This window comes from Lagopus muta, chromosome 2 (assembly GCF_023343835.1).
Source record: "Lagopus muta isolate bLagMut1 chromosome 2, bLagMut1 primary, whole genome shotgun sequence".
NCBI classification, from domain to species: domain Eukaryota; kingdom Metazoa; phylum Chordata; class Aves; order Galliformes; family Phasianidae; genus Lagopus; species Lagopus muta.
Genome location: NC_064434.1, coordinates 105,302,664 through 105,329,653, shown reverse-complemented (window position 1 = coordinate 105,329,653; position 26,990 = coordinate 105,302,664). Strand labels below are relative to the sequence as shown.

General features: G+C 54.2%; 3 protein-coding genes across 9 annotated transcripts; all 3 read left to right on the top strand.

Moving 5' to 3' along the window:
• Positions 1-18,234, top strand: KLHDC3 (kelch domain containing 3). 6 transcript variants are annotated; one of them, XM_048935510.1, is made up of 12 exons: positions 1-125; positions 3,538-3,690; positions 4,338-4,583; positions 6,436-6,612; positions 9,987-10,102; positions 11,079-11,150; positions 11,348-11,561; positions 11,849-11,935; positions 13,106-13,214; positions 17,262-17,339; positions 17,442-17,564; positions 17,674-18,234. In XM_048935510.1, exons 3-12 carry the CDS (start codon positions 4,430-4,432, stop codon positions 17,738-17,740), a joined length of 1,197 nt encoding a protein of 398 aa, XP_048791467.1. In that variant the 5' UTR covers positions 1-125; positions 3,538-3,690; positions 4,338-4,429; the 3' UTR covers positions 17,741-18,234. The 6 variants fall into 6 exon arrangements, with proteins under 6 accessions (XP_048791467.1, XP_048791473.1, XP_048791472.1 ...); XM_048935515.1 differs by having other exon boundaries at positions 5-125; positions 17,262-17,335; positions 17,486-17,564; positions 17,674-18,230; XM_048935513.1 differs by lacking the exon at positions 1-125 and adding an exon at positions 413-628.
• A 171-nt stretch (positions 18,235-18,405) lies between these two features.
• NPAS4 (neuronal PAS domain protein 4) lies at positions 18,406-22,063 on the top strand. The gene is made up of 8 exons (XM_048935736.1): positions 18,406-19,447; positions 19,915-20,081; positions 20,191-20,327; positions 20,490-20,595; positions 20,750-20,996; positions 21,086-21,195; positions 21,520-21,649; positions 21,763-22,063. The coding sequence occupies exons 1-8, from the start codon at positions 19,347-19,349 to the stop codon at positions 22,061-22,063; spliced, it is 1,299 nt and encodes a 432-aa protein (XP_048791693.1). The 5' UTR covers positions 18,406-19,346.
• Positions 22,064-22,128: 65 nt separating this feature from the next.
• On the top strand, positions 22,129-26,892 carry RRP36 (ribosomal RNA processing 36). 2 transcript variants are annotated; one of them, XM_048935520.1, is made up of 7 exons: positions 22,129-22,247; positions 22,554-22,692; positions 24,668-24,734; positions 25,011-25,115; positions 25,237-25,311; positions 25,420-25,537; positions 25,751-26,892. In XM_048935520.1, exons 1-7 carry the CDS (start codon positions 22,142-22,144, stop codon positions 25,888-25,890), a joined length of 750 nt encoding a protein of 249 aa, XP_048791477.1. In that variant the 5' UTR covers positions 22,129-22,141; the 3' UTR covers positions 25,891-26,892. The 2 variants fall into 2 exon arrangements, with proteins under 2 accessions (XP_048791477.1, XP_048791478.1); XM_048935521.1 differs by having other exon boundaries at positions 22,207-22,309.
• The last annotated feature ends 98 nt before the right edge of the window (positions 26,893-26,990 follow it).

Sequence of the window (26,990 nt, the reverse complement as noted above, 5' to 3'; positions counted from 1 at the left end):
GAGGGAGGAGAGGAGGGAGAGGAGGAGGGACGGAGCGCCGCGGGGCGGGCGGGGCGGCGCCGGACTACAAGTCCCAGCGAGCGGCGGGCGCCGCGGCGAGGTGCCGAGCTCCTCCGCGCCGCCAGGTACCGGGCTGCGGCCGTCGGGGGCGGCCGCCGGGGCGGAGCGCGTTGCGGCGGGACCGCGCTCGGGGCCGGCGGCACCGCGGCGCTCCGGGACGCCGAGCGGGGCTGGGGGTGCGGGCGGCCGCGGGGCGGCCGCGGGGGGCCGTTCGTCGGGCCCCGTTCCTTCGCGCGGGGCGGCTGAGAGCGTGCGGCGGCCACCGGGCCTCGCGCGGGGCTCCGTGTGCGCGGGCGGCTCCGGCGCTCGGCCTCGGCCGTGTGGGCTCCGGGTCGGCCGGCGCCGTGGCCGCGCCTCGCGTCCGCCCCGGCAGCAGGAGCGAACTCCGCCGGGCGCTGCGGTGCCTCAGCGGGCTGCTCCGAGCACGGCCTCCTCCAGCGCTGCCGAAATCGCGCTGCCGGACGTGCGGGCTTGCGGCTCGACCCTGCCGCAGCATAAATGGTCAAAGCACGGGGTAAATGTCAAGCCCGAGCGAGGAAAGCGGGCTGCGCTCAGGCTATCTCTGACGGTACGTTGGGCATCCCTGAAATAGAACGATCTATATGGGCTGTGCGAGCCGCCTGCGCTATTTTAAGTGTTACTGAACCTCACGGCCGGCATCTTTTGGGAGCCGGGGAGCGAGGCGGCCGCACGGTAGGGATCTGCTGTGTACGGGGTGACGAGGGAAGGGCTGAGCGGGGCGGGGGGCAGCCGGGGCGGCTGCGGGTTTGGGTGCGGAGGGGAAGCCGGGCAGCGCAACGAGCTCTGCGCCGAGCGGTGCGTCTGAGCTGTGGTTTGGGCGCCGTGCTGAATGCTGGCGGCTTTCTGTCCCGAACGAAACGTTTTCGCAGCCAATTGTTAGGCTTGCGAGTAGCGAATAAAGCCGCTGAAAGATCCGGGTGTGAAAACCGTGGCTGTTGTTTTTTGTTTTTTAGTGTTTTTTTTGTCCGCCCCTCCGTCTGTCCGAAGCGCCGCACCAGATTTGGAAGGTGTGCTGGGGGGGAAACGAGCGAATTGTTTTCTGGTGATCTCAGCCGCCGATGTTCTGTGCTGAAGGAGTGCCGGGAGGCACACGCTGGGGCAGCTGGAGGGAAGGCTGCTCCGTGCTGGCTGTGCTCGGCACCACGAGCGTTCTGTCGGGGCTCCGCACTCGAAGAACACGGGGCTGTGCGAGGCTCCGGCAGCGCAACGCCTCTCGCTGCCGGGGAGCGGAGGAGGTGTTGAAGGATGTCCGCGGCTGTTCCTCCTCCAGCAGACTTGGGATCTTGTGCTCGGCTGGTGCAGTTTTGTGGCTCGCGGTGTCAGTGGGCTGATCTGTGGTTGTGTGCGGCCGCTGCTGCACCTCGTGCTTGGAGGCACACCTGGGTGTGTAACGCTGTGCATGGCAGGTGGAGGGATGCAGGTGCTCTGCAGGGACCCCTCACACCGCCTGGACAGAACCCGCTGCTTTGCCATCAAAGAGATTCAAGCTGAACTTTTTGGCAGCATGGAATCACGATGCTCGGTGCATCAGCTGTTGTGTTGGGTCAGTTTGGGGCACCAGGTTTGCCCGGCGTGCTGCCTCCTGCAGCGTGTGCCCATCTGGCTCTGCTGTATCCGTATTTCTCTGCTTTATACCTGAGATCCCCGTCATCCAAAGTGGGAGATCACAAATGTGTTTTGTGTGGCTGCATGCCACGATGCTGGGATCACAGCTTTTGGGGTTCCTCTCCCTCCCTGGCTGTGCCCTCTGTAATCCTTATACTGAACAACTCTAAGAACCGTCCAGAGCCAAGTGTGTTAGTTCCCTGCTAAGAAGTTCTCATAGTAGGGAGCCCCTAAGGATTCCTTCACTCTTCCCACGCTTTTCTCTGTGTAAAGCCAGTGCGTGTCAGCCTGGTCTGATGAGCAGCAGCAAGAAGCAAGATGGTTATGCATCTGTTTGCTTGCAAAGGACTCCTGTCTCCAGGGCAAAGGTGATGCATCTGAAGCACAGCCATGAACTCAGGTGCTGCCACCCAGCACCACCCCTGGGTGTGTGTGAGCTGGCAGCTTTGTTGTCAGGGATGAGCTCTCGAAAAATTTTTCCTGGTAGGTTCGGCCTTGAGTAACTGTAATTGTAGGAAATAACATTGCGACACTGTTTGCTGCGGAGTAAACATCGCTTCTAACAGCCTAAGCAGGGCTGTGGGCTGCCGCTGTGCAGGGCCAGGTGACTCCTTGGGACGTGTCACTGTTGTTTGCTGTGTTCCCATGACAGCTTGATGATAAAGCTGCTCCTGGTAGTGACGGTAGTGGCCTGCTCTGTGGGGAGGTTTCCTTGGCAAGCATCTCCAGATGGCTCCAAGGGGAAGAAGAATCATAGAAAGGCCTGGGTTGCAAAGGAGCACAATGCTCATCCAGTTCCAACCCCCTGCTGTGTGCAGGATCACCAACCAGCAGCCCAGGCTGCCCAGAGCCACATCCAGCCTGGCCTTGAATGCCTGCAGGGATGGGGCATCCACAGCCTTTTTGGGCAACCTGTTCCAGTGCCTCACCACCCGCTGGGTGAAATCTCCCTGATCTTTCTACCATAAAAGCAGTGGTGGTGGAACCAGGAGTTGGACCTTCTTCCTTATGGGTCCCTTCCAACTCAGGATATTCTGTGAGAAATGAACTGCTTTGTAAAAAAAAGCTTTGTCTGCCCCAGGAGGAGCACTGGCAATGTTGGCACCACTGGTTGAAATCCGCTCCAAACTTCAGGATCCTCCTCCAGCATGGCCGAGCCAAGGAGTGGCTTTGAGGAAAATAAACCCGCGTTGGTTGGGTTTTTCAGTGATGGCCCAAGGACAGTTATGGGTATTCCTTCAGAATCACCTAAAAAGTGACTTTGGTGGTCTCCATGGAAACTCTTCTGTCGCTTTGTGGAGGGCTTGTAGGATAGCTGCTGCCTGGCTTTGAGGAACAGAAAGGCATTACAAGGTGGAATCTGAAGGAGAAGTGGCTCTGCAGGAGGGACGTCTTGACCTGACTGGCTTGCAGGGGAGCTTGGCTCAGGCTTGGCTTGGCCTGTGTCCTTTGGTTATCAGTTTCACTCTGGCTCCTTCCCCAGCTCTGAGGAGCTGGAGATAAGGCACGAGCGTGGCGCTGGGCCGTGCGGGCACCAGGGCTGTGAGCTGTGGCTCTGCTTGCCTGGAGGGCCTGGGGCCGCCTGGCTGTGCACAGGGCTGCTTCAGGAGCAGCGTTCCCTTCATGCAAACTTAACCACCTTCCAAAAAAAAAAAATGGGCTGAGAAAACGTGTGGGGATTTTAGTCATCGTTCTGAGGCGTCTGCACAGTTCTTCGCCTTCTGCAAATGCTAAAATTGAGCGTGGGGGGAGCCTGCTAAGTCTGGGGAGCGGAAGCCGAGCGATTAGAAAGGGGGTTTTCTTTGGGCTGTTTGAAACGCTGACACTTCTCCTCTAATGGCTGCTTTTCAGCTGTGGACGAAGCGCTTACGGCTGTGACAGAGGTGCTGTGTGACAAGTGCCTGGGCAGGGCTGTGCTCTGCATCCTTGGGTCCTGGGTGAAGCTCTGCAGAAATCTGCCCTGCTGAATGCCTCGAGAGCTGCTCCGAGCCACCTGCTTGCAGTGTGAGTTATCATCCTACCTGATGTGCAGAGCTACGAACGGTAGGGGGAAGGGGCTTATGCTGATGCTGAGTGATCAGCACGCATGAGTGCTGCTGTTGCAGTGCACACTCCTATGGGGGACTGTGTTGCTTTTGGAGGGAGGTGTTCTTTTGGGGCTTTTTGAATTGGTTGTCATCCTTGTGGTGTGTTTCTTTTTGTTTTTTGTTTTGTTTTTGCTTTTTTCCCCTCCTCTGGCATTTCTCACAACTGATCCAAAGACCCCCAGCTCTGTTCTTTTCACCTTCCTAGTTGGCTCTCGCTGTGTGCATTCGTTCATGCAGACAAATTGTTCTGGCACATACATCGTGTGTGCACCACTGGGGCATGGCTGGCACGCAGCGCTCGCCGCCTTCACAACAACCTCTTGGCTTGTGCTGCCTGCACAGTGCCCCGAGCTTTCTGTGTGGAGGGCATCTCTACGTGCTCTCCTCACTTTGCTCGGGTTGCAGTACCTGCACTGCATCTCCTTTCCAAGGAGAGAGCAAGATCATCTTCAGCTGGAAGGCAGATGGGGGCGCAGCAATGTGACCTTCATAGCTGGCATTCAAGGAAGGCAAGGAGACCCGCGAGACGGATGGTGTTATTTTAGCATGATGCCTTTGTTACAGAGCCAGGTGACGTCTGCAAGGCGTGCCGACGGCCTGAGAAGCATGAGGCTGTGGTGCTGGGAGCCCTGAGGAGCGCCGGGCTCACAGGAGGGATGTTACGGTGGGCGGTGCACCTGGAAGGCGGGCCGCGCAGGGTGAACCACGCGGCCGTGGCCGTGGGGCACAAGGTGTACTCCTTTGGTGGGTATTGCTCCGGAGAAGACTATGAGACGCTGCGGCAGATCGACGTGCACGTTTTTAATGCAGGTAAACACGGGGCGGGAAGGAGCACTGCGCTCAGTTATCGGCTCTCCTGTCGCTTAATGCATTCTGCTCTGTTCTGTGCTGCCTGACTGTGGCTCGGTGGAGGTTTTCCATTCTGGCAGCAGCCAGCTGGTTGGTATCACATGGGTTTGCACTGTTTGCAAAGCAGCCAGAGTCCATCTTGTAGAGGACCTTGTACATATCTGAGGGCTGACTTGAACTGTGGCAGTGACGTGCCAGTGAACGTGGCAAACCATGGCTGGGAGAGGCTGCATTCCTTGATTCAGTGCTCTTTGAACTGAAGAGACTGCTGAGCTGGTCCGCAAAGTGCTCCCCTATAATTAGGCTGAAAAATTGCACAGGTGCTTGGATGAGTCCAGCTGGCAACCAAGGGCTGGTTGCTGTGTGTGCTGCCCACTCTGCAACCTCTCCTAATATGCAGACTAGTTTGCTGCAAGGTACAAAGAGTGCACTGCTCTAAATCTGGCTTTGGGGAAGGCAGCGGCATGTGCAGGGGTGGATAAAATGGTTCTGTGGGGTTGTTGAGGTGATCGGCTCGTGGTGTGGAAGGGAACATAGCTCAGGAACTCCTGACTGGACATTCACCTCTAGCCAGAGAGACTGGGCTCTCGCAGTCAAGGCAGTTGAAAATGGCATCAGAGCACTGCTCTCGTGGGGAGCACATTCCTACCCTGCCCAAAGGAATGCTCTTGTATTGCCTTCCCTGTTTACCACTCCCAGGTATTAAAGAGTCATGGTGCTGTGGCCACTGCCTGGGAGGTGCTGCTGGCTTCCCAAGCCCTTGCTGAGTTAGTGCTGTTGGGTTTAAGTGCCAAAGCCAAAGTACTGGGCTTTGAGTGGTCTCTCTCAATGTTATGAAGAGGAAGACCATGTTTTAGGTAGGGAACATCCTGTTTAGCTTGAGTTTGGCTGTACTTCCCCCTGCACTTCCTGCGTCAGAGGTGGACACTTGCCTCTCGAGGTGCCTGATCCTTTCCCTTTGGTAAGGCTGGCCATGTAATGCCTGCTGTGACTCCTGCACTGTCGTTACGCCCTGTAATGCATGTTGGCTGTCCTGCCTACTACTGAACATGACTACAGGCTCCAGGAAGGAGAACCTGTAATCACAAGACACTCCTGTTTGTACCTCAAGGTCAGCAGGGAGAGCTGAGGTGTGGATGGGGATAAGAGAGACACAGCTGTCTGCTCCAAAGTTTGGTTTTACTTTTTTTGTCGTGTTCTTATTATTTTAATAACAATTATTGCTGTTTCTACAAAGCTACTGTGTTGTTTTTCTTAGACTGTGCTTCCAAAATCCAAGTGATGCCTTCTCACCTTGCCCTGCAGTGCATTATTCCTGTGCTGCCCATTCCTTCTGCTTTGAGCATCTTCTTCAAAAACATCACTAGCCTGAAGTAGTGTCATTCATTACCACCTTCCCTCTTCTTTTCTTTCCTGTTTTGGAGGGTGTATGTGGTGGTTTTGTGTGTGTGTGGGGGGGTGTCTACTTGTGTGTTGTACCTTCCCTCCTGGTTCAGGATGAGCAAGAGCAGAAATTCTTTTGATGTGGTAATGCAGAACCAAAGCTATTTCTGTCCAGATTCCTCCAGTCCTCTGTGCTTCCTGCAGTCTTGCCTAAACAGTGGAAAGCAGTGCTTCCATATTTCTTAGCCACCTACTATTTGGGGTCAGGCACAGCTCTGTCTTGCTTGCTAGACTGTTTCTGCTCCTTATTGTGCAGGGGGAAAACAGAGCCGTCAGGCTTTCTGCTTTCATGAATGCTCACTTGCCTGCGATGGGTAGACAGGCAAGCCTGCACAGTGGGCTTAACACAGGCTCTAACTTATGCTTCCAGTGTCCCTGCGCTGGATCAAGCTGCCTCCAGTGTGGACAAACAGCCGTGATCAAGTGAGAGAGGTGCCCTACATGAGGTATGGGCACTCAGCAGTGCTCATCGACGACATCGTCTACATATGGGGAGGCCGCAATGACACCGAGGGCGCCTGCAACGTGCTCTATGCCTTTGATGTCAGTAAGTTCCACCTCCTTACTCATCCTCATCACAGCTGCCCTTGGTGAGACCTTTTCTCTGCCCCGCTGTGCCGCTGCCCAGCTTGTTCTCCTGCCTCTGGTCTCTACAAAGTGGCAGCGTAGAGCAAACAGGGCAGATGAAGAATTGGTGCTGCTGGATGATTCAGCAGGGTGGCATCTGCACACCTGACTCTCTGTGAAAGCCTCTGAATAGAAATTAGTGAAATTCTCTGACAGGCAAATGATTTTGAATTTTTTTGTCAGCTTTGTGCCCTCTCAGCGATAGTAGCTGTAACTGAAGAGCTCTCTCTGATGTCCCCCTTAGCTGTGGCTGATGGCTGCACAAGAAAGGCTCTCGAGGATTGTTGTTGCTTTCCAGGGAGCTGGTTCTTTCTGAAAGCATGAAGCAGAGTGAGGAATTGAGTGCTGAAGTGGCTGAGGACAGAATGGAGAAATAAGGGCAGGCTTGAGCCAGATTAGATAAATCCACAGGATAAACTCCTTGAGATTTCAAGTTGTTTTCTTCATTATGCTGTTGTTGCACACAGGTGTTTCAGGGACTGGGTGGACAGGAGTGTCAGGGAAGGAGGGGGGCACATCTGGATTCTGGGGCAAGTTCATTTAAATACGAACCACTAACTGGGTTTTGCAGTGACAAGTGCTTGCTGCTTGGTCGTGAGTTCTCTTTGTTGCCAGAAGTCTTGAAGCCTGGAGCTGCTCTCTGGGCACAGGGTTTTCCCCCTTCCCCCGGTACACGCAGCTAGGAAGCCACAGCAGATTGCCTTCTATGCAGAAGCCTTGCAGTGGGAGCTGCCTGGTGTCCCTGCCAATTCCAGCACTTTAGCATTAAGTGCAAATTAACTGAAAAGGCCAGCCCTAAGTCCTGGTCCAAACCCCGTGCAGCTGTCTGTGCACACAGTGCCTGTCCTCTGCCAATCCTGGAAAGTGTGGCTGGCACTCCTCCGACTGTGGTGTGAGCTCTATTGTATCCGTTGCATCAGGCTGGATAAGTCCTGGCTGAGTGCAATTTTGTCATTTGGAGATGAAGGCACTGAGCTGACCGTGAGGCAAGGTCTCTTCCATCTGATTTGACACATTATGCCAAGCTCTTGCTGCTACCATGTGACTTGGGCTTGGAAGCAGCTCTTGGGAAGGATGGGAACTTGATAGCTGTTGCAGCTTTCTTGCTAGCTGGCCTGCCCAGGATTTTGTTGACCTTGCAAACCCCTCTGTGTGGTTCCAGCTAGAGCCTAGGTGAACTGCTATGGTCATGGGCCAAGTTCAGAGGAGTTATCCTCACAAAGAATGTTGCTTTGGCTCCAGTTTTACCACTTCCTGAAATAAGTACGGCTCTTGGCAGCTTGCAGTATTTCAGGGGGGCTGTGGGGGGACATCTCCGTCTGCCTCGAGGCTTATCTGTGCCTGTCTGTGGGCTCATGGGACAGGTGCCTGTTTGTGCTTGGCAGGGAGTTGCTGGCACAGCTCCACGTTGCCCTGCATGGAGAACAGCTCTGGCTGGATTTCAAGTCCTCCTCTAACTCAGTTCTTGGGACGTGTGGGCTGAGGGCTGAATCCAGCTTGTGTAGGTGTGTGGGGAGCGGTGGTGAGGGGACTGTGAAGGGTGGAGGGCAGGGAAATCTCCCCTGGGTGAGGGGGTGCAGATGTGGCAAGAGGAGCAGATAAGACAGGGAGAGCTGCAGAGGTGAAGATGTGCCCTGCAGCTCTGTTGACACAATAACCTTGTGGGTCAGTCACTTCTGGCTGGGTTTTTGAGTGCTAGTTTTCTTCAATTAATTAGTTAGCATCTCCAAGCTGTTAGGTCACTTGGGCCATTTAGCATGATTTCTTCACTGTAATTGAAACTGTAGAGGCAAAGTTGGTAAACTGTAGAATCATAGAATATGGTGGATCCAGGTGGAGCTGAAGGCTGGACTGTTCAGTGCATAAAGAATTGGCTGGACCTTTGTAGCCATAGGGTTGTGATCAGCAGCTCTACATTTAGGTGGAGGCCAATCACAAGCAGTGTCCCCCAGGGATCTGTCTTGGTACCATTTCTCTTCAACATTTTTATCAATGACTGAGACTGTGGGATTGAGTGTACCCTCAGCAAGCTTCCTGGTAGCACTTAGCAGAGTGATGCACTCAATACAACAGAAGGAAGGGGTGCCATCCAGAGGGACATGAACAGGCTTTGAAAAGTGGGCCCATGAGAACCGAATGAGGTTCAATAAGACCAAGTGCAAGGTGTTGCCCTTGGGTTGGGGCAGTCCTAGATATGAGTACAGACTGGGAGATGAACTAATTGAGAATAGCCCTGCGGAGAGGGATTTGGGGCTGGCCCTCCTGGCTGCCTGGGCACACTGCTGGCTCATGTTCAACTTGCTGCCAACCAGGACTCCCAGATCCCTCTCAGCAGGGCTGCTCCCAGTGTCTCACCCCCAGCCTGTTTGTACAGCCAGGGTTGCCCCTTCCCAGGTGCAGAATCCGTCTCTTGTCATGTGGTTGGTGATTGCCCAGCTCTTTAATTTATCTAGATCTCTCTGTGAGGCCTCTGTGCCCTCAGCAGAGTCAGTAGCTCCTCCTTATTTAGCATCATCAGCAAACTTGCTCAAAACGCATTCTAGTCCTACATTCAAGTCGTTTATGAAGATGTTAAAGAGATACGGCCCTAAAATGAAGCCCTGAGGAGCCCTGCTGGTGACTGGATGCAGCCTGATGTAGCTGTTCACTATAACCCTATAACCTGATCTGCCAGCCAACTGCTCACCCACTGCATTGTTTTTGTCGAGCTCTGTGCCGGGCATTACATCAAAAGGCTTCCTTTGGACAACTTGGTGGGTAACCTTGCCATGAAAGGAGATTGAATTTGTTAAACAGAACGTTCCTCTCATTGGCTGTGAACCAATGACCACGTTGTCCTTCAGGTGTTTTTCAATAACTCTCAGCATAATCTCCATAGTTTTACCAGCACCAAAGTGATGTTGTCAGCCCTGTAATTACCAAGGGCTTATTTCTTGCCTTTCTTGAGAATTGCTACAGTCCTTGCCAGCTTCCAGTCTCTTGCACCTCTTGCAAAGCCTACTTGTGAGTCAATAGAAATAACATTGCTCAAGCAGTGCTGTACTAATCACATGTAGAACTTGAGCTGTTTGTCACGCTGGACGTTGGCTGTGCCCCAGAGCTGAGGGCCTCTGTTGCTGTGCCCTCTGTGGAAGCTCAGGTAGGCAGGCAGCCTCGCTTGGAGAAGCTCGCTGAAGAAGCAGGTGCTGTGTGTGAAATAAGGATTTCTGCCTAGCAATGAGGAATGGCTGTGGAGAGCCCTCCCACCCCGACATCTACTGTACCTTCTTAGCATTGCCTCCTGTTTTATTTCAGACACGCACAAGTGGTTCACGCCAAAGGTGTCTGGAATGGTCCCAGGAGCAAGAGACGGGCACTCAGCTTGCGTCCTGGCAAAGAGCATGTTTATCTTTGGAGGCTATGAACAGCTGGTGAGTAATCTCAAACACTTATTTGGCAATCCCCTGGGAAAGAGGGTATTCCTACCCAGGGCGTTAGCAGAGGCAGGGGGACATGGGCATATTTATGTTTGCAGTTGCCTTCATTTTATAACTCGACAAAGTTATGAGCCTAACCTGGGTAATGAGTGCCATGATTTTTCAGAGGAGGTGGTTGGTAGGTCTGTGAAGACCTGTAAGGAGGACAGAGATCATCCTGCACTGCCCGTGTGCTTAACACCCCTTTAAGTAAATCCTTATGCTCTGAACTTAGAAGAGTAAATATCACTTCAGGCTATCACCAGACTTGAGGAAAGCTGTACCGCGTTGTTTGGATGAAAGCTGGGGCTGTGATGGCAGTGCCTTGGTTCTTCCCCTGGCTTTCTGAGTTCTCTGGCACTTTAAGCCCGTGATCTTGATTGCAGCTCTACAAGCATGGGTTGTTTTTAACCAAGGCCAAACAAGCCTGCCTTCTTGGTTTTGCTGCCATCTCCCTTGTCTGGAGGAGCAGAAGTCTGTTCTATTTGTGTGAGTGCAAGCTCTACTCAGCTGCAAGCTGCAGATTAGTGGGATCCTCACCTGTATTTACTCTTGTGTGTTGAGTTTCCTTAAAGTCATCTTAGCTCCTACCTCTCATTGCATGGCCTTAGCAGAGGAAGTTTCTCCACCTTCTTCTGTTGTGGCATGGAGTGGAGGTAAAATTCTGCTGTGTGCAGGTCTTGGTGGTAGGAGCCAAGCTCTGAATAAATGGGAAGGTTGCAGGAGAGAAGGAACAGCTCTAAGGAGGGGTGAGCTTTACCTCCTTGTTAAGTGCACGTGCTGCTTGCTTGGATATTTTGGAGCAAGCACTGCATCTGCTGGGAAGTGCTGGGTCCAAAGGAGTGCTGTGAGTCTCTAAGGTAGCTGCCTTGGTCTGGTGTCAGCAGGCCTCTCAGTGCTTTGGTAACCAGGCTGCGCTGCTGTCTTCCAGGCTGACTGCTTTTCAAACGACATCCATAAATTGGACACCACAAACATGATGTGGACCTTAATCTCTGCCAAGGTCAGTGTCTGGTTTTCATTCTGGTTTGTGGAGAAAGTCTCAGTTGGGCTGTTCTCTGGGGTAGATGCCCATGCTTGTCTCCCAGCTCCTTTTTGGTGTGGCTGGGATCTGCAGGAGAAGGCATATCCCTATCAAGAGGTATCACCTCCCTGGGTAACTTGCACTGTTTCTCTTGCTGTTTTAACCTGTCCCTGCAGGGTACACCAGCTCGCTGGAGAGACTTCCATTCAGCTACCATCATTGGAACAAAGATGTATGTATTTGGGGGCAGAGCTGATCGTTTTGGGCCATTTCACTCCAACAACGAGATCTACTGTAACCGCATTAAAGTGTTTGATACAGAAACAAACTCCTGGCTGGACTCCCCTCCCACTCCAGTGCTCCCTGAAGGTCGCCGGAGCCATTCAGCATGTGAGTGTGGGGCTGCTGGGAGAGGAGAACGTGGAAAGGAGTTCCCATCCATAGCACAGGGGTGTCTACTCCACTGGGTGGAAGTGTGGGAGGGTGAGGGGTGCTCAGAGCCTGGCTTCTGTGGAGAGCTGCGGCCCGTAGCAAAGCCTCGCGTGCAGCCCTGTGTGTGAAAGTGATATAAGCTAAAGTGGGCAGCGAGCATTGCTCTGCTTTGTGTTTGGTGTTGGGACAGGGGCCTGCTGGGCTCTGCCCTGGGTGGCACGCTGATGTCTGTTTACTCCCCACAGTCAGCTACAATGGGGAGCTCTACGTATTTGGTGGCTACAACGCGCGCCTGAACAGACACTTCCACGACCTCTGGAAATTCAATCCAGGTATTTACACTTCTAACTTGTTGCACTGATGGTGCTCGAGGCTCTCAGGTGTGTGAGTGCTCAGATGAACGTACAGTCCAAGGGCTTGCTTGGGGGAAATGGCTGCCATGACCACATAGACAGAAACGTGCTGTGCTCAGTGCCCCTGCACCTCCTCAAACCATCTCCAGCTCTCATTAGAAGAAGGAAATGTTGCTGAAAGGTGCTTATTTGGAAGGTGCTTGGAAAAAACTTTGGTTTGTTCTTTAACACACAGAACTGATGGCAGAATAAAAGGTATGGGGTTAGTGGAACCATTCAGCTTAACCTGCAGCATCACCACAGCATGCTCTCTTGGTACTGTGTCAGCTTGGTGGTTCTTGATCTGGTACCCCAACTGTCGGTCAGCTGTAAGATGTTTTGGAGTCCTCTGCACTCAAACACTTTTGGCAATCCACGAGATGTGATTTGATTGCTAATCACTTTGCACAGTGAAGCCTTATAAGAATTGTACGTGGTTATGGGGGAGCAGCCAGCTTGCTGTTCCCCGGCTGACCTGTGATCTAGTGTGAGAGCTGCTGAAAGCTTTGGTGCTTTATGTTTGTGATTAATCACCCCCAGCGTCGTTGCCACAGGGAGCAGCAGGGGCAAAGGCTCTGCTCTCTGCCTGGTTCAGTCTCCGTTCTCCCGCAGCCAGCTGCCCCGGCTCGAGGAGGATGCTCTGCGTTCTCCGTGACTGCCAACAGATGGAGCTGGTTCCTGGGCTTCCACTCCAGATCAGGCCCACGCTGGGGAAGGGGAGCTGACCGCTCCTGCCTGCACAGCTCCCTGTGATGTTAAACCTGCTGCTTTCCACAGCCCCTGGGCTCGAGCTTTGTAGCTGAAAGGCCTGGTTTTGTCACAGTGGCTGCAGGGAGAACCTGCAACTCCTGTCCAGAGCTCTGAGGGCCGTGCCTGGCATCAAAGCGAGCCTCCATCAACAACCCTATGGGAGTGCATTGTTCTGCCTCCAGCAAAGAAGAGGTGGACGGGGAGGGTGCGTGTTGGCTGACTGGTATCTGTGGGGCCTCTGTTTTATTCATTTATTTATTTGCTTCTGTGGTTTGATTCCATAACCTGCTTATACCTAGGTCTTGGTCAGGGCTTTGTGACAAGCTGGTTCATTCTCTCACCCCTATCCCTTTACCTCAGTTTCCCTTTCATGGAGGAAGATTGAGCCCAAGGGGAAAGGCCCATGTCCTCGACGCCGGCAGTGCTGCTGCAGAGTAGGGGACAAAATCATCCTCTTTGGAGGCACCAGGTGAGTTCTAGCGGGCCAATGGTGTGGCTTTGGGGAAGGGTTTGCCATTCCCTTCAGCACAATTTCCTTCCATGCTGTAGTCAGCTTCACTTTGTAGCCACATGGCAACTGTCCATCTAATATCAAGTGTGACAAATGACATCATAGCTCCTCTGGAAAAAGCAAAGGGGAAACTGAAGTTGTGTTAACTTGTGAAGCACCTGATGACAAGTGTTGTTCTCCAAGCAAGACACAGCTTCCCGCTGGTACCCCAGGCCTGGTCTGCTGTGCTGAAGCAGACTTCAGACTGATTTATTCTCCATTACATGCTGCCCTGCTTCTCCCATCAGAATTTCTCCTTCATTGGCAGGACTGGTATCTGCTGAGCTGCAGAGAGATGTCAGCTCAGCCGGGAGCTGTTTGACCCATTCACGCAAAGTAGCATTCCCTTCTGTGTAGCAGTGTTCCTTAGCAAAATTTCCATTCATAGAAGGGATCCAGTGTTAAGGATTTAGCTGTCAAACACTGGAGTTGGTACTGTCAGGATGGAGAGCAGCTGGATGTGGCCAAGAGCCTTAGCAGCTGCTAAAAGGAAGGAAGTAGCCCATCACCAGGACATGCTCTGCGCTGTCTGAAATGACAGATTGCAGCTCTGGAGCACAGGCCTGTTTGCCAGCATTTACCTTTCACAGACATCTGAAATGCTTTCAGCCCTCCAAATGGTTTGGAAAGATTTGAGACTCTCTGGGATGCCGGTAGTGGCTTTTTGGGGAGAAGCTGGGGCAGAGGACAAGACAGGGCAGTTGATGGGCTGATGTACCAATGTCTGATGAAGCAAAGGGCCTTCAGCTGCAGAAGAGCTTGGCAGTGGGAGGAGGCATAGTGGTAGGACGCCTGTGTGGGTACAAAGGAGCCTGCAGTGCACGGTGAGGTGCTGGGAGGTGCTGAGTTTATCCAGGCTCCCCACAGATACTGGGTGCTGCTCTGTGTAGCAGAAGGCTTGATGGCAGCTCTGGATGCCCTCAGTTGTTGCAGTCTTTGGTAGATTGTGCAGCAGATGAACCTGGGTGTTAAAACTCAGCTGTCCTAACTAACACTAGCAAACCACATGAAATTTGACACCAGTTTTTCAGAGGCCAGTCCACCTCTGCCAGACAGACTGGCAGCAGCTTGTCTGTTCCACTGACCAACTTCAGTGTTTGCCTTGTTCTTTCTGCAAGGTTCATCCATACCAGGCTGGGGTAGGAAAAGCTGCTGGTGGCCAAGAATGTAGCCTGCCTGGATGGAGGGACAGCTCTGCAGGCTGGGGTGGGGGCTGTGCTGGCTTCCTGTAATGGTTATCAGGTGTGTTCTGGAGCCGGCTGGCAAGATAAGAAGTTTTCCAGGAAGTCATTGTAAATGGAGAACTCCCTGCGGTCTGCCTGCTGACCTGTGCTCCCCTGCTGGGGAAGGGGAGGGGAACATACGGATGTGGGGGATTCAGCGGCGCCTTGCAGGATCAGCCAGGCAACGGTGTCAGGCACGGCCAGGCAAACCCCTTTGTGTCCTGTCCTTCCTGACAGGGATTCACTGCACCAGAGGCTGTTCAGGAGTTCTTCTGCAGGTGCTTGCTGCCGCATCATCCATGTGCTTCTTTTTGTTTTGCAGTCCTGCCCACTGCTCCGTCCCGTTGCCTATCTGTGGGTTTTCATTAAGGCCAGCAGCAATCCTGTTGTTTGTGTCCCATTTCGGTGACAGGAAAGCCATGTGGCACTAAGCTCAGTGCTTCTGCTAGCTGTGTCCCAGGCTTGGTCTCCTCCCAAAGTCACCAGCACTTCACAGAGACCATCTATAAAGGGAGAATGAAGAGGAGATGGAGTACCATAAGTCAGAGTTTAGCTGTATGGGTGCTGATCCAGGTTTGGCTTGGAGCTGCTCTATCCTGACCTAGCTTAGAAAAGCCTGGCTTGGTGAGGGAGAGCAAACAGTTTTGCTGGGTTCTGGCTGGTTCCCTGTGTACTGGGAGCTGCAGCACTCCTGGTCTTGAACTCCAGGCTTTCCCCAGCTGCTTGCAGTTGGGCGATAAAGCCACGAGCGCACTGCGCTGCCTGCTGGCTTCTCTTTGGAAGATAAGAGATGCCCTAGGTCTTCCTGTGACGTGGATGTGAGATTAGATTGTGGTGTTCTTGTATCCAGGCAGCTGGGACTTATCAGCAGCAGGTCTTCTCTGCCAGCAGCAAGCTGTGCCTCGTATTTCTGTGGGGGTGCTGAGGAGTGGGGACACAGGTGCTGCCTTACCTCCTGTCCGATGTGAAGCTTGGTGGGTTATAGGTGGACAGCAAGCAACACTGCAGTGAGAATCACTGCATGAGGTCCCAGCTAAGCAGTAAGAATGTACTGAATTGCCTTGTGGCAAGCCAAAGAATGACTCAGAACACCTTTCCTTTCTTACAAGATCTCCAAACAGCCATCAGTGCTTGGGCAAAGCACTAATGCTCCAGCACAGGCTGGTCTGTCTGTGCTGGGGGACTCAGTGAGCCATCTCTCAAGTGACTTTGGCTGCTCCGTCAAGATCACAGAGGCAGAGAACTTCAACTGAGGCTGCCTGTTGTTCCCTGGCCATACCTGAAATCACAGCTTCCCGCTGGTACCCCAGGACTGACATCAGATGGGAGCATGGCATGGTGGGATGGCTCAGCTGCAGTCTCTTGAAACTGCTGCCCCCACTTTGACACAGCCAAGCGGCTGTGCATGGAGCCAGCAGTAATTCCTGCAGTCAGACTGAGAGATGTCTGTGCCTGCACTGCTGTGCAGGTGTCTCCTAGCTGCCATCTCTACCTTTCTCATACATCTCAATGGCCGTGCTGAAATCACTGCAGTAGATCTTCCCTGTGTGAGAACTGGAGCAATGAACTCTGTGGCTGTGCAGAATCTGATTCAAACCTTGTGCTGTTGTTCTTGGCACACAACTTCAGCCTGAACTGCAGGGAGCCCAAAGGTAGTCCAGCTGCAGGGGCAGTGGAACATATGCTAATAAAATAGGAGAACTTGTGCTAATGCAACAAGTACATATGGCTTTTGCAGAAAAAGAGGAAAAGAGCTGCTGCCGAGCCAAGAGGAGACCTCAGTGGCTGCTTCAGTTGTTCATTCTGAGCTGCTACCTTCACTCTTCTGTAGAAAACTGCAACAAAGCATCTTCCATAATGTGCTCAAAGAAAGCTGCTTGGCTTACCACACTCCAGCAGTGCTGAGGTGGTTTGGTACACTGCATGCTTGCTCTGTCCCCAGCAGCATCAGTGCTCTGGAGAGTTTATAGGCAGGAGAGTCCGTGGCATGACTCACAAGCAGCACACTGTGTTGCAGTCTGCAGATGTTCTGTGCTACCTTGGGAAGCAAGAATTGAGGTAGACAGCAAGAGCAGAGCATCCCTGGAGATAGATTGTGGCTCCCATGCCCTGTGGTCTTGCAGTACAACTAGAGAGAGCCTCCCAGAAAGCTGACATGGGTGTCCAGCTTGATCTTGCCTACCTCATTGGGGCTGCCAGCACTGCTCTTTGGACTGTGCATTGTGCCACTGAGCGGTGTCTGAATTGCCCTAGGTGAGCTGGCTGACCTTGTATTTCCCATTGGGTGCCTTTGCTTGGCTGTTCATTGAAGCTGGCCTAAGGTCTTTGAAAAGGCATGGTGTGGACTGTATCTTGCTGCACTGCATTGCATTTGGGGTGGCCTTTGCCTGCCCAGGCTCCTTGATCTGTTTGTTTTCTAACACATTCTGGGGCAGACTCACATGAAACAGCATCGCTGTGAACTCTGCACTGGGCTCTCCAGGGGATGCCAGCCCGTTTGCTGTGGGGCAGCCCGTGGGTCTGGTTTGTTGCATGGAGCTGCACCAGCGCACTTGCATTCAGGAGCAGCTGTAGCATCCCATCTCCAGCCTGCTCAGAGTTGTCCTCTTTAAGAACCCCTCGGAGGGTTCCAAGCAGACTGAGTTCAGTCCTGGACTTGCTCAGCCCTTGGGGAGCCTAAAGAACTGCAATTGCTATGCAAGTGTTTTGGCACTGCTTGATGAGCTTTGTTTGGCTTCTGCAGCCCATCTCCGGAGGAGGGCATGGGCGATGAATTCGACCTGATGGATCACTCAGATCTCTACATCCTCGACTTCAGTACGTGAGTGCTCCCTGCACGGTGTGTGCCTTTTGCCACCAGGTGCCTCGTTGAGAAGCACCGTTTCCTGTGGCGTTGATTGCCTGATGCCCTGATCCCCCATAGTGCCCAGATGAGGACTGCTGTGGCTAATCGCCCTCTATCCACAGGCCCTAGCCTAAAGACGTTGTGTAAGCTAGCAGTGATCCAGTACAGCCTGGACCAGTCCTGCCTTCCCCACGACATCAGGTACTGTAGGCCTTGCATTGGAGCTCACCTATGCGTGCTCCCTGGGGCGCTCCAGCCCTGGTTGCTGGACTCATGCTTCTTCTAATCATGCCCTGTTGTTGTGTTACAGATGGGAGCTCTCGGCCATGACAACGAACAGCACCATCAGCCGCCCCATCGTCTCCTCGCAGGGCTGATGCTGGCTCAGCCTTCTATCACCCTGTACTCACCCCTCCACACACTGACCTCTTGCTCCACTGCCTGCATGAATTTTTAGCCCTTTCAAGCAAGGAACCTATGTGAGCTCCGTTTGTCTTGCCCCAGCCAGGCCTCCTTGGGCCCTTGTTGCATTCAGGGCAGCATGGGTGTGCAGGCAGAGCGTGCCCCTGGGGAAGAAATCTGCGTGCCCCAGCAGCACAGCGGTGAACCCCCATCCTCGCCTGAAGAACTGCAGCCGCACTGGCCTGGTGCCCTGCCAGTAAGGGCCTGAATTGACTCCTGCTGCCAGCCCCAGGCTCGGAACTATTCCTGTGCTGCCTCGTAATCATGATGACGTTTGTGCCTGCACCCAGTGGTGCTGAGCTGCCCCCAGCACTTGCTTGCAGGCCCAGGGTGGAGCTGAGCCCCTGCACCCAACATGGGGGCTCTGCTGCCTGGCTCAGGTTGTAACACAGTGACCAGTGGGCGTTTTATAAACACTGAGGTGGAAGTCACTTTTTTGCTGCTCTGTGTGTCCAAGTCTGGGCAGCTCTGCTGGGTGGGAGGTATGGGAGGAGAGGGCAGTGGCTGAGCCAGCTGCAAGCTCTCTATGCTTGGTGGGAGCTGGGGCCAGCAGGAAGAGTTGGCCTGAGCCACAACGTAGCTGTGTCCCAGGAGAGTGACAGAAGGGTGAATGGGAGGCAGCTGGTGAGCATCACCCAGGCCTTGCTGCCTCAAGGTGGGTGGGTGCAGGGGTGAAATTGTGCTAACAATGCAGGGAAAGGTAGGAGGGAACTGTGGGCTTTTACTGGGATGCAGAAATCAGGGACAGCTGACAGATGGTGATGGCTGTGTGCCATGAAATGCTGGAGCTTTTTGCTGCAGCATCCCCTTCCTCAGCACTGAAGCACCAAGCCTACTCTCCCTGTGGGGTGCTGGGCACCAGGAGACGTGCACAGACCACCCCGACTTGCTGCACCAGTCAGCACAATGCTGAGCACAGAAGTACCCCAAAATGCTCTTGTCTCTGTGAGTGGCTTCTCCAAGGAGAATAACAAGCTTGGGGACACTGAGCAGAGGCTGGAGGGGCTCAGTGCCCTGTGCCAGCTTCCTCTTAGAGGAAGCATTTGGTGGGGAGAAGAAAAGGGCCTCACTGGGGAGGGAGTTTTTAGCACTTTCTCCAAAGGGCCCTGCACACACCGCAAGCTTCCATCCCATGGTAGGAGTGAATGCTGGGCTGCTAGCTGTGTGCCAGGAGCCGGATGGACACATGCCCTGCAGTGGGATCCCTGCTCCCTTCGTCATCACCCCCTCCTGAGCCACCGAGTTTGCTTTAAAGACCCCAGCTTCCTTTTATTGCTTCCCCTCTCAGATTGCAGCCGGCTGTGAGGGCTATTTTTAGCGGCCTGCCTTCTAAAAATAGCCCCAAGATGTTTGGAGTTGCGTCAGGAGGGGAACCTCTCCTCCACACGCCAGCTTGGCCCCTGCGCCCCTGCAGGCTACAAAAGGAGGCCAGGAGCAGCGGGGTCAGCAGGTTCAGACGCAGCCAGAGGCAAAGGCGGCAAGAAGCGCGCTGCCAGCTCCAGGCATCCCAGCGCCGGCACCATGACCATCTTCTGCAGCCACTGCCACAGGCCGCTGCAGGCAGAGACGAGCTGCCTGCCCAGGAGGGCTGAGCAGGCGCACGGTGCCTCCAAGCCGTTGAGGTGAGCCCCCCTCCGCCCCTTACCTGCAAGGGGAGGCTGCGAGCGGCTCCTGGCCACGGTGAGACCCAGCCAGGTGCAAGGGGTTTCTGCCACCCTGGGACGCTGAGGCATAGGATCTTGGAGGGGGCAGAGAGATTTTGGGAGGCTTGAATGAAGGCAGGTGCAACTTGCAGATCAAATGGGCTGCAGTTCATGATCTGGCACTGGATGTGGTTTCTGCCCTAGCGGGGCTTGGTGGGGAGGTCATGTCACTCAGCTAGCTCCTAAAGCACGGGGCTGCAAACACCAGCAGTGTCTCCTGCTAGGCAGCCACACGCACCTCTGTCTGCATCCACCATAGGATTGCTATTCCTCAGAGACCTTGCGTGGGGCACCAAACTGCCCCGGGGCCCAGTGTTCCCATAGCAGGAGATGGGGAATGCTGTCCCTTTCCCTGGGCAGGACTCCCTAAACAGTCGGCTTTGCAGGTCAACCAAGAGTGCCTCCAAGGCACGTCGGGACCAGATCAATGCGGAGCTGCAAGCACTGCGCTCTCTGCTGCCCATCTCCACGCAGGAGAAGGAGCGGCTCTCCTACCTCCACACCATGGCCCTGGTGTGCCTCCAGCTTCGGGGAGCTCACCTCTTCCCTCCAGGTACCCATGGGCACTACTGTTCCTTTTTCATGGGTGCAGCTCTGCTCTGCATGGGGTGCTGCTCCCGTCCCCTTTCAAAACAGTTTTTCACACTGTGCTTCCCCTGCAGCCTCAGCTCCTCCCTCAGGACCGGTCCTTGCTGCGGAGCTGCTCTCCTTGCTGCCAGGGTTTCTGCTTGTGCTCTCAGCCGGTGGCAAGCTGGTCTACATCTCTGAGAACGTGTCTCAGATCCTGGGTCTCTCTATGGTAAGGGCTGGCCAATGTGGATTTGCAATCACTGTTTCCTTGTGCCCATTGTGCATGGCGCACTGTCCTCATGAGAGGCTCTTGCAGTGTCAGAGGGTTATGAGGTTGCAGTGTGCCAGCACACAGTCTGCTGGGGCCTGCCATGACAGCTCCTTCTATCAGGTGGAGCTTCTTGCCCACGGGGACACCATCTTTGACATCATGGATGGGCAAGCATGGGAGGACGTGCACAAGAAGCTTCTCCTTGCCCAGGAGCAGCCAGGCAGGGGTAAGGCTGGGGAGAACAGAAGTGCAGTGTGCTCACTGAGGTCTCCAGGCTGGGATCTCATAGGTGCTGCCCTGCTCTGAGTCTCCATGGCTGAGGTCAGACCCAGCAGGTTGCCAGTGAGGGCACTGAGGAGTCTCTAATCTGCTCTCTGCAGAAATCACCTTTGTCAGTGAGATGCGCACATCCAAGGCCTTCCGGCTGCAGCACAGGGGAAATCAGGCTGTGGCAGTACGTGGGCGCTTTGTGGTCCCACGCTGGCCGGCCTCCCCCTCCACCACAGCCTTCCTGGCCCTCTGCACCCCAGTTGCACAGCTGGATGCAGATCATGACGCTGATTCTCAGGACAACCTGTTTCAGAGCACACATGCCCTAGACATGAGGTTTATGGATGTCACAGAGAGGTGAGAGTGCCAGGACAGCCAGGATCATCTCCCTTCACAACGGCTGGGTGTGGGATGCAGGCTGGACCCACTCCTCTTGTCCTCCCCAGTGCCATCTACCACCTCGGCTACCTCAGGGAGGAACTGATTGGCCAGTCATGGTACAGCCTCCTGCATCCTGAAGATGCTGATGTAGCAGCCGCTCAGCACAGGGCTGTGGGTGAGTATTATGCCCACACTCACATGTATCTTCCTCTAATGCTGTTTGGCTGCACTTGAAACCTGGCTGCCTAGGACAGCCAAAACAAAGTGAACAGAGTCCCGCTCCCTGTAAAAAGCATGAAGCAGTAGGCTAGTTTTATGCCCCAAACACCGACCGCGTGGGTTTGCCTCGAGCCCTGCCTTTCTGCGAGGCTGCAGACCTGACTGCCGTCTGCAGCTTCCGACTCGCTGGGGCTGCGGTCGCATCGGGGCCACCGAGGCCCGCCCCGGGAGCGAGGCCAGCTGCGCCCCGCCACCCTCTGACCCCGCCGCTTCCCCGCAGCGCTGGGTGCCGGGGCCGCGCCGGGGCCCGTCGTGCTGCGCGTGCTCCGCAGGGACCGCACCTGGGCCTGGCTCCGCGTGTCGGCGCGGCGCGGGGGCCGCTGCATCACCTGCACCGGCCGCAGCCTCAGGTGAGGGTTAGGGGAGGGAGGAGGCCATGGGGACGTGGGGAGCCGAGCCCGACGGCCGCCATCGGCTCCCGGTCCCCGCGCGCCGCCCCTCACAGCTGCGTTCCGCTACTCAGGGAGGAGGAGGCGCTCTACTTGCGCGCCCGGCAGCGCGGCTCGCCGCCGCTCTACCCAGCCCCAGCGCCGCCGCCTGCCGCCTCCTCGCCGGAAGAGGGGCTCGGTCTGCTGGCCGCACAGCTCCGCGCCCTGGCCGACAGCCTCTCGCCGCCCGCCGCCTACACCGGGACGGAGGCCTGTTCCTACGGCCGGCCGCAGCCGGACGCCGCCTTGGCGCTAGCCCGTCTCCTAGGCGACGCGCTGGAAGCTTCCGGGTCGCACACGACGCATGCGCACGGCGCGCCGCTCCTCCACCAATAAACGCCCGTTTTGCCTTCCCTTCTGTCCGACTGCGCGTGCGCTGCTTCCGCGGGTTCTCCGCCGGCGGGGCGGGCGGCCATGAGGAGGGCGGCCATGAGACGGCCGGGAGCGGCGGCGGGGCGCCGCGTGGGGAGCGGCGGCGGCGGGGCGGGCGGGGAGGAGGAGACGGGCCCAGAGCTGGGAGGTGAGGCGAGGAGAGGCGAGACGCTGCGACCGGCCAGAAGAAGCTGTGCTGCGGGAATGGCGGTCCGTGCGGAGCGGGGCTCCGGCAGGGGCGGTGGTTGGGGCTCCCGGGGCTGCGGCTGTACCCGGGCTGCTGGGCGGAGGGAGGGTCCGAGGGTTTTGCGAGGCGGAGAGGTTTCCTTCTGCCGGACGGGCGCGAAGGGGCGGCAGCGCTGTTTGTGCCGCTTGTCTCCTGCTCCGGGCCGCACAGTGCCTCGGGGCAGCCGTGAGGAGCTGCTTCGCTCAGCTGTGCGTCGCTCTCCTCCAGATGAGGCTGACCTGTCGTTGGAAGAACGGCTGCGGATGCAGAACGCGGCCGGAACGAGAGCGTGCCGGCAGCTGAGCGATGGGAAGAAAACAACAACGCCTGGCAGAGCTCCGGTGAAGCAGCAGCTGAACAAAAAGGGGTAAAGGTGTTCCTCGTGGCCGGCAGGATGTGTGCTGTGTGCTCCAGAAGCAGTGCTGGCAGCTCCTCGCTGTGCTGACGTTGCCTTGGAGCTGGCGTAGATCTCTGATGTGCTGTGCAGCTGTGCCCTTCATTGCAGTGCTTTATTTGGGAATGATCTGTCAGTGTTGCTGAGCTCTCAGTGCTCTGTCATGCTCACATCCCCAGCTGTCTGCTGTTGTCTGGTGCTTAAAGCAGTGCTTAGTTCCCGTGTTTTAACCCAGAAGCATGGTGAGCTTCTCCTTGAAGCTGTGATCAATAGTGTTTGACTTGTACCTCCTCAGCCCTGCTGCTTTCTGAACCTCTTGTGGCTTCTCAGTGTTTTCTGCCCTGCTCCCATAGCTGCAGTTGCAGGGCCAGCTGATTGTCTGGAATCTCATTCATCCTTTTGCTGTCATCCCCTCCATGGCTCATCTGTTGATGTTCCTTTCTTTCCCCTCTGCAGTACTTGCAGTCACAGGCTCTGTCCCGTTCTCAGTGCTCTTTACACTTCCAGTTCATGTACTCTGCAGGTGCTATTATGTGGTGTGTGTGAAATAAATTCAGTGTAACAGAACCTATTTGATTTCTAGCAGTCCTCCTCCGGCCTCCTCCATTCACATCTGTCAAACCATTATCCTTTATCTGCAGCACTTAGCAGTTCTTAATCCTCAGAGTCCTATCCAAATGATTTGAACAGGTTTCCTCTGTTACCGTGGCATTCCCTAACCTATTTCTGAATGCATCTTTCCTCTGCTTTAAACAGTTGACTAGAATAATGTTTCTACTTTACCTTCTACCCAGTAGTCTGGGGGATTCTGTGTAGTGTGCTGTCTTTACACGGCATCTCTATTTCTGCTACTCTATTTGCATAATTCTGCTTTTATTACTTAATTTCCTTAATCCTTTCAGCACTGCACCACTGTAAATCCCAGATGCTGTTTCTTTCATGGTTTTTATTATGGAATTTAACTTCTTAAAAAAGCACTTAAGGGAAATCCCTGGGAGCTCAGCTGTTTTCAGTAGTGGTTTGTGAAGCTGACTCGAGCATTGCACAGGGGTGCAGCCTCATGAGAAGGTGTGAAAATAAGCTGAACGTTGCTTTAAGTGGGATTTGGAAAACTTACTGCTGCATGGTTGTTTATGCTCCTCACCCCAGTGCTGCTGTATTGCTGAGTGTGGGTGTAATGCCAGGACTCAGTGATTTGCACATCTTTGTTTCTGGTAACTTACCTGATGTAGTGATAAATCACAGGATGCAGCATTCAGGATGGGGAGAGTCATGCTCTGTCCTGTCGCCTTACATCATCTTGCTTTTACGCCTGAAGCATCGTGCTCTCAAAGCTTGTGTTGCAAGAAGGACTCATTCCCTTAATTCCTTTACACCACATGCCCCGATTCAGCATGAAGTGTCCCTTGGAATAAGTACCATAAGCTGCATGACCCTTATTCCTGTGGGGTCTGATTTCTCCTTTACCAGAGTTTGGTATGCTTTCTCACTGATCTTGATCATACTAGAACTGGCCTGCTCTTGTGACTACCCAGGTCAGTGAGAAAGTCCTAACTTTGGTCTCACCTTTCAGTGTATCACTCAAGAGTGCATGAGCTGAGTAAGGAGTAGAAGAGGATCATTATGTGATGTGTGAAAACATGGAAATAGGAATAATTATTCACTGATAACCACTGTACAGCGGTAGGTTTTCATTTGGTACAGGGAGGTTTTGATTCTTTGGAGCTAGATTAAAGCACGCAGATGTTTTCTGTAGGATTAATTCAGTTACACATTTATGGGTGAGTTGGTTGTAGTGGCCACACCTGGCTTTTGATACCTACAGCCTCCATGAAGTCTGGTGTTTTGTCACTGTGTTCTCTAGAGGGTCTCTCTGACCTTCTGAGATGTTAGTCTGGGTCTCTTTCTGCCCTCTGCTTCTTACAAGTATGTTTTTTCCCTCTTTCAGGCCAGTGGAGATGTCTGCCAAGAAACCCATGCCTTTTCTGCGACAAGTTGTCCCTGTTACAAAGAAGGTGGGTGCTCTTTCTCCCCACTTCAGGCACTGACTGTGCTTAGTGATGCTGAGGGGCACAGATGTGGTGATGGTGCTGCGGAAGGAGGCAAAGGCTGTTTGTGGAGGACAGGTCTTAGCTAGCAGCCTGCTGAACACGGGTGATGGTAGCATGTCTCTGGGAAGAGCAGAAGATGGGATGCAGGGGAGGCTGCTGCTTTGACCTTAACTTGGCCCTTTGAGAATAAGCAGGATATTAACAGAGTAATCTGGTTCTGACTCTTGCCTCTGCCTTCAGGTCCACAGAGACCCTCGATTTGATGACCTGTCTGGAGAGTATAACCCTGAAATATTTATGAAGACGTATGGCTTCCTGGACACCATCAAGAAGCAGGAGAAGGAAGTAATGCCTTGTGCCTGTCCTTGGCCAGAAGAAACTTGCTTGGCAGGGGTGGCCCCCGCAGAAGCTTTTGCAATGGAGCTGGCAGGCAGGCAGTGACGCAGCTTTCTGCTCTCTTTTCCAGATGGTTCAGAAGCAGCTGAAAAAATGCCGGAATATGGAACAGAAGGAGAAACTGCAGCAGCTCCTGAACCGCATGGTGAGTTTGGTGCAGCATCCCCTCTGTTAGGCAGTGCACTGATAGAGAGGATGTGTGACCTGAGGTCTGCCTAGACAGTCGCTGACATGGGCCATCCATTCTGTACAGACACAGCAAGAACAGGCACAGAAAAAACAGCAAAAACAGAGGGAAAGGGAGCTGACTTTAAAAAGACAGCAACGGGAGCTGGCCAAGCAGGGAAAGAAACCCTTCTTCCTAAAGAAGTGTAAGTACACGGTGTGAACATATTGCAGGAAGACCTGGAGGAGGGTACTGCTGACAGCAGTGCAAGCTCTGGAGATGAGCTGTCCATAAGCTTGGAGCTGTGGTGCTGGCACTCAAGTGATAAGCCAGGCCTGGTGCTCAGCGGGAGGAAGCAAGAAGGTGTGTAGAGATAACTCAGCTTGCATCTAAAACCTTGCTCCTCTCTCCTTCACAGCTGAGAAACGGAAATTGGAGCTAGCAGAGAAGTATGCAGAGCTAAAGAGGAGTGGAAAGCTGGAGAGCTTCCTGAACAAGAAAAGAAAGAGGAATGCTGTCAAAGATAAGCGCCGTTTGCCCACACAGAAGAACCTGTGACTGCTGCACAGACATGGTGTTACCTGGAGAGGTGGTGCTGGCACTGGGATTCACTCTGGCCAGGCCTGGAAGATGGCAGCCTCTCTTCTCATTTTCTGCCTTCTGCTGTAGTGATGCTGTTAGGCAGCGAAGTCTGAACAGGAAAAAAATGTGCTTTCAATAGCTGAAGAGACCCCTGCACTTGTGTTTTACATCATACCTGGGTGGTGACAAGCCTGTCATGCAGATGCATATGGTGCTGATCAGTTTCTGCACCTGCTCTGCCTGTAGCTAGGAGAGCTCAGACTGTGCCCTGCACTGCTGGCTCTTCTCCATGTCTTACTGGGTCCCAATGAAAAGGGCATCAGGTGGGAGGGTAATGATCCGGTCTGCTCAGAGCAGGGCCAGCACTGCGTTCAGACCAGGATGCTGAAAGCTTGCTTCATATGGGTTTGCAGATGTACAGGGACAAAAGGTGCTACCATTCTGGACCCCTGTTCCACTGCTTCAAGTTCTCAAGGTGAAACTCCTTTTTCCTCCAGGAATCTTGCTTAGTTTTAGTCTGTGATCGCTGTCTTGTTCTCCATGAAGTGCCTGGCTGTGTCTTGTTAAAAACCTTGTAGTAGGTCTGAGAGGTGAGCAGGAAGAGGAGCTCCTAGATCTCGTTGAAGCCTTCACTTCCCACGACTGAGTAAAAGCCCTCACCTCCCAGCACGGTTCTCCAGACCCCACCAGCTTTCGTGCTCTTGACTGGAGTGAGCCCAGAGATCCAACGTCAGGGCCCAGCTGGGTGGAGCGTCCAAATGTAGTCTGCCCAGAGCTGACAAAGCAAGAGAGATCAGCATCCCTCTCTGGAGCTGCGCCTTGGTGCCAGGGCCTGCAGCTGACTGTAGTCAGGCACTGCTGCCCAGGATCTCTCCAGCAGGGCTGCCTGTCTCAGCCTGTTCTCTAAAGGGCTGTTAGCATTTCTACGTAACATTGATTCTGTATAAAATAAATACGTGTTTTCCTTTACTGCCACTATCACTGCTGTTATAAAGGTGTTTGCTGCAGTTTGAACTTAGAGGATGTGCTTCTCTCTGGCATTACAGCTGACCACCAACTCTGTTATTTCTCCTTGC

What these genes read in the sequence shown, in the direction of transcription:
- NPAS4 (XM_048935736.1), top strand. Translation starts at nt 19,347, where the DNA reads ATGACCATCTTCTGCAGCCACTGCCACAGGCCGCTGCAGGCAGAGACG. An exon ending in GGTGCCTCCAAGCCGTTGAG is followed by an intron (nt 19,448 to 19,914) that starts GTGAGCCCCCCT and finishes TCGGCTTTGCAG; the next exon opens with GTCAACCAAGAGTGCCTCCA. An exon ending in TTTATGGATGTCACAGAGAG is followed by an intron (nt 20,997 to 21,085) that starts GTGAGAGTGCCA and finishes TGTCCTCCCCAG; the next exon opens with TGCCATCTACCACCTCGGCT.
- KLHDC3 (XM_048935510.1), top strand. Translation starts at nt 4,430, where the DNA reads ATGTTACGGTGGGCGGTGCACCTGGAAGGCGGGCCGCGCAGGGTGAAC. An exon ending in TCGCCGGAGCCATTCAGCAT is followed by an intron (nt 11,562 to 11,848) that starts GTGAGTGTGGGG and finishes TACTCCCCACAG; the next exon opens with TCAGCTACAATGGGGAGCTC. An exon ending in CCTCTGGAAATTCAATCCAG is followed by an intron (nt 11,936 to 13,105) that starts GTATTTACACTT and finishes CCTTTACCTCAG; the next exon opens with TTTCCCTTTCATGGAGGAAG.
- RRP36 (XM_048935520.1), top strand. Translation starts at nt 22,142, where the DNA reads ATGAGGAGGGCGGCCATGAGACGGCCGGGAGCGGCGGCGGGGCGCCGC. An exon ending in CAGCAGCTGAACAAAAAGGG is followed by an intron (nt 22,693 to 24,667) that starts GTAAAGGTGTTC and finishes TCCCTCTTTCAG; the next exon opens with GCCAGTGGAGATGTCTGCCA. An exon ending in AGCAGCTCCTGAACCGCATG is followed by an intron (nt 25,312 to 25,419) that starts GTGAGTTTGGTG and finishes CATTCTGTACAG; the next exon opens with ACACAGCAAGAACAGGCACA.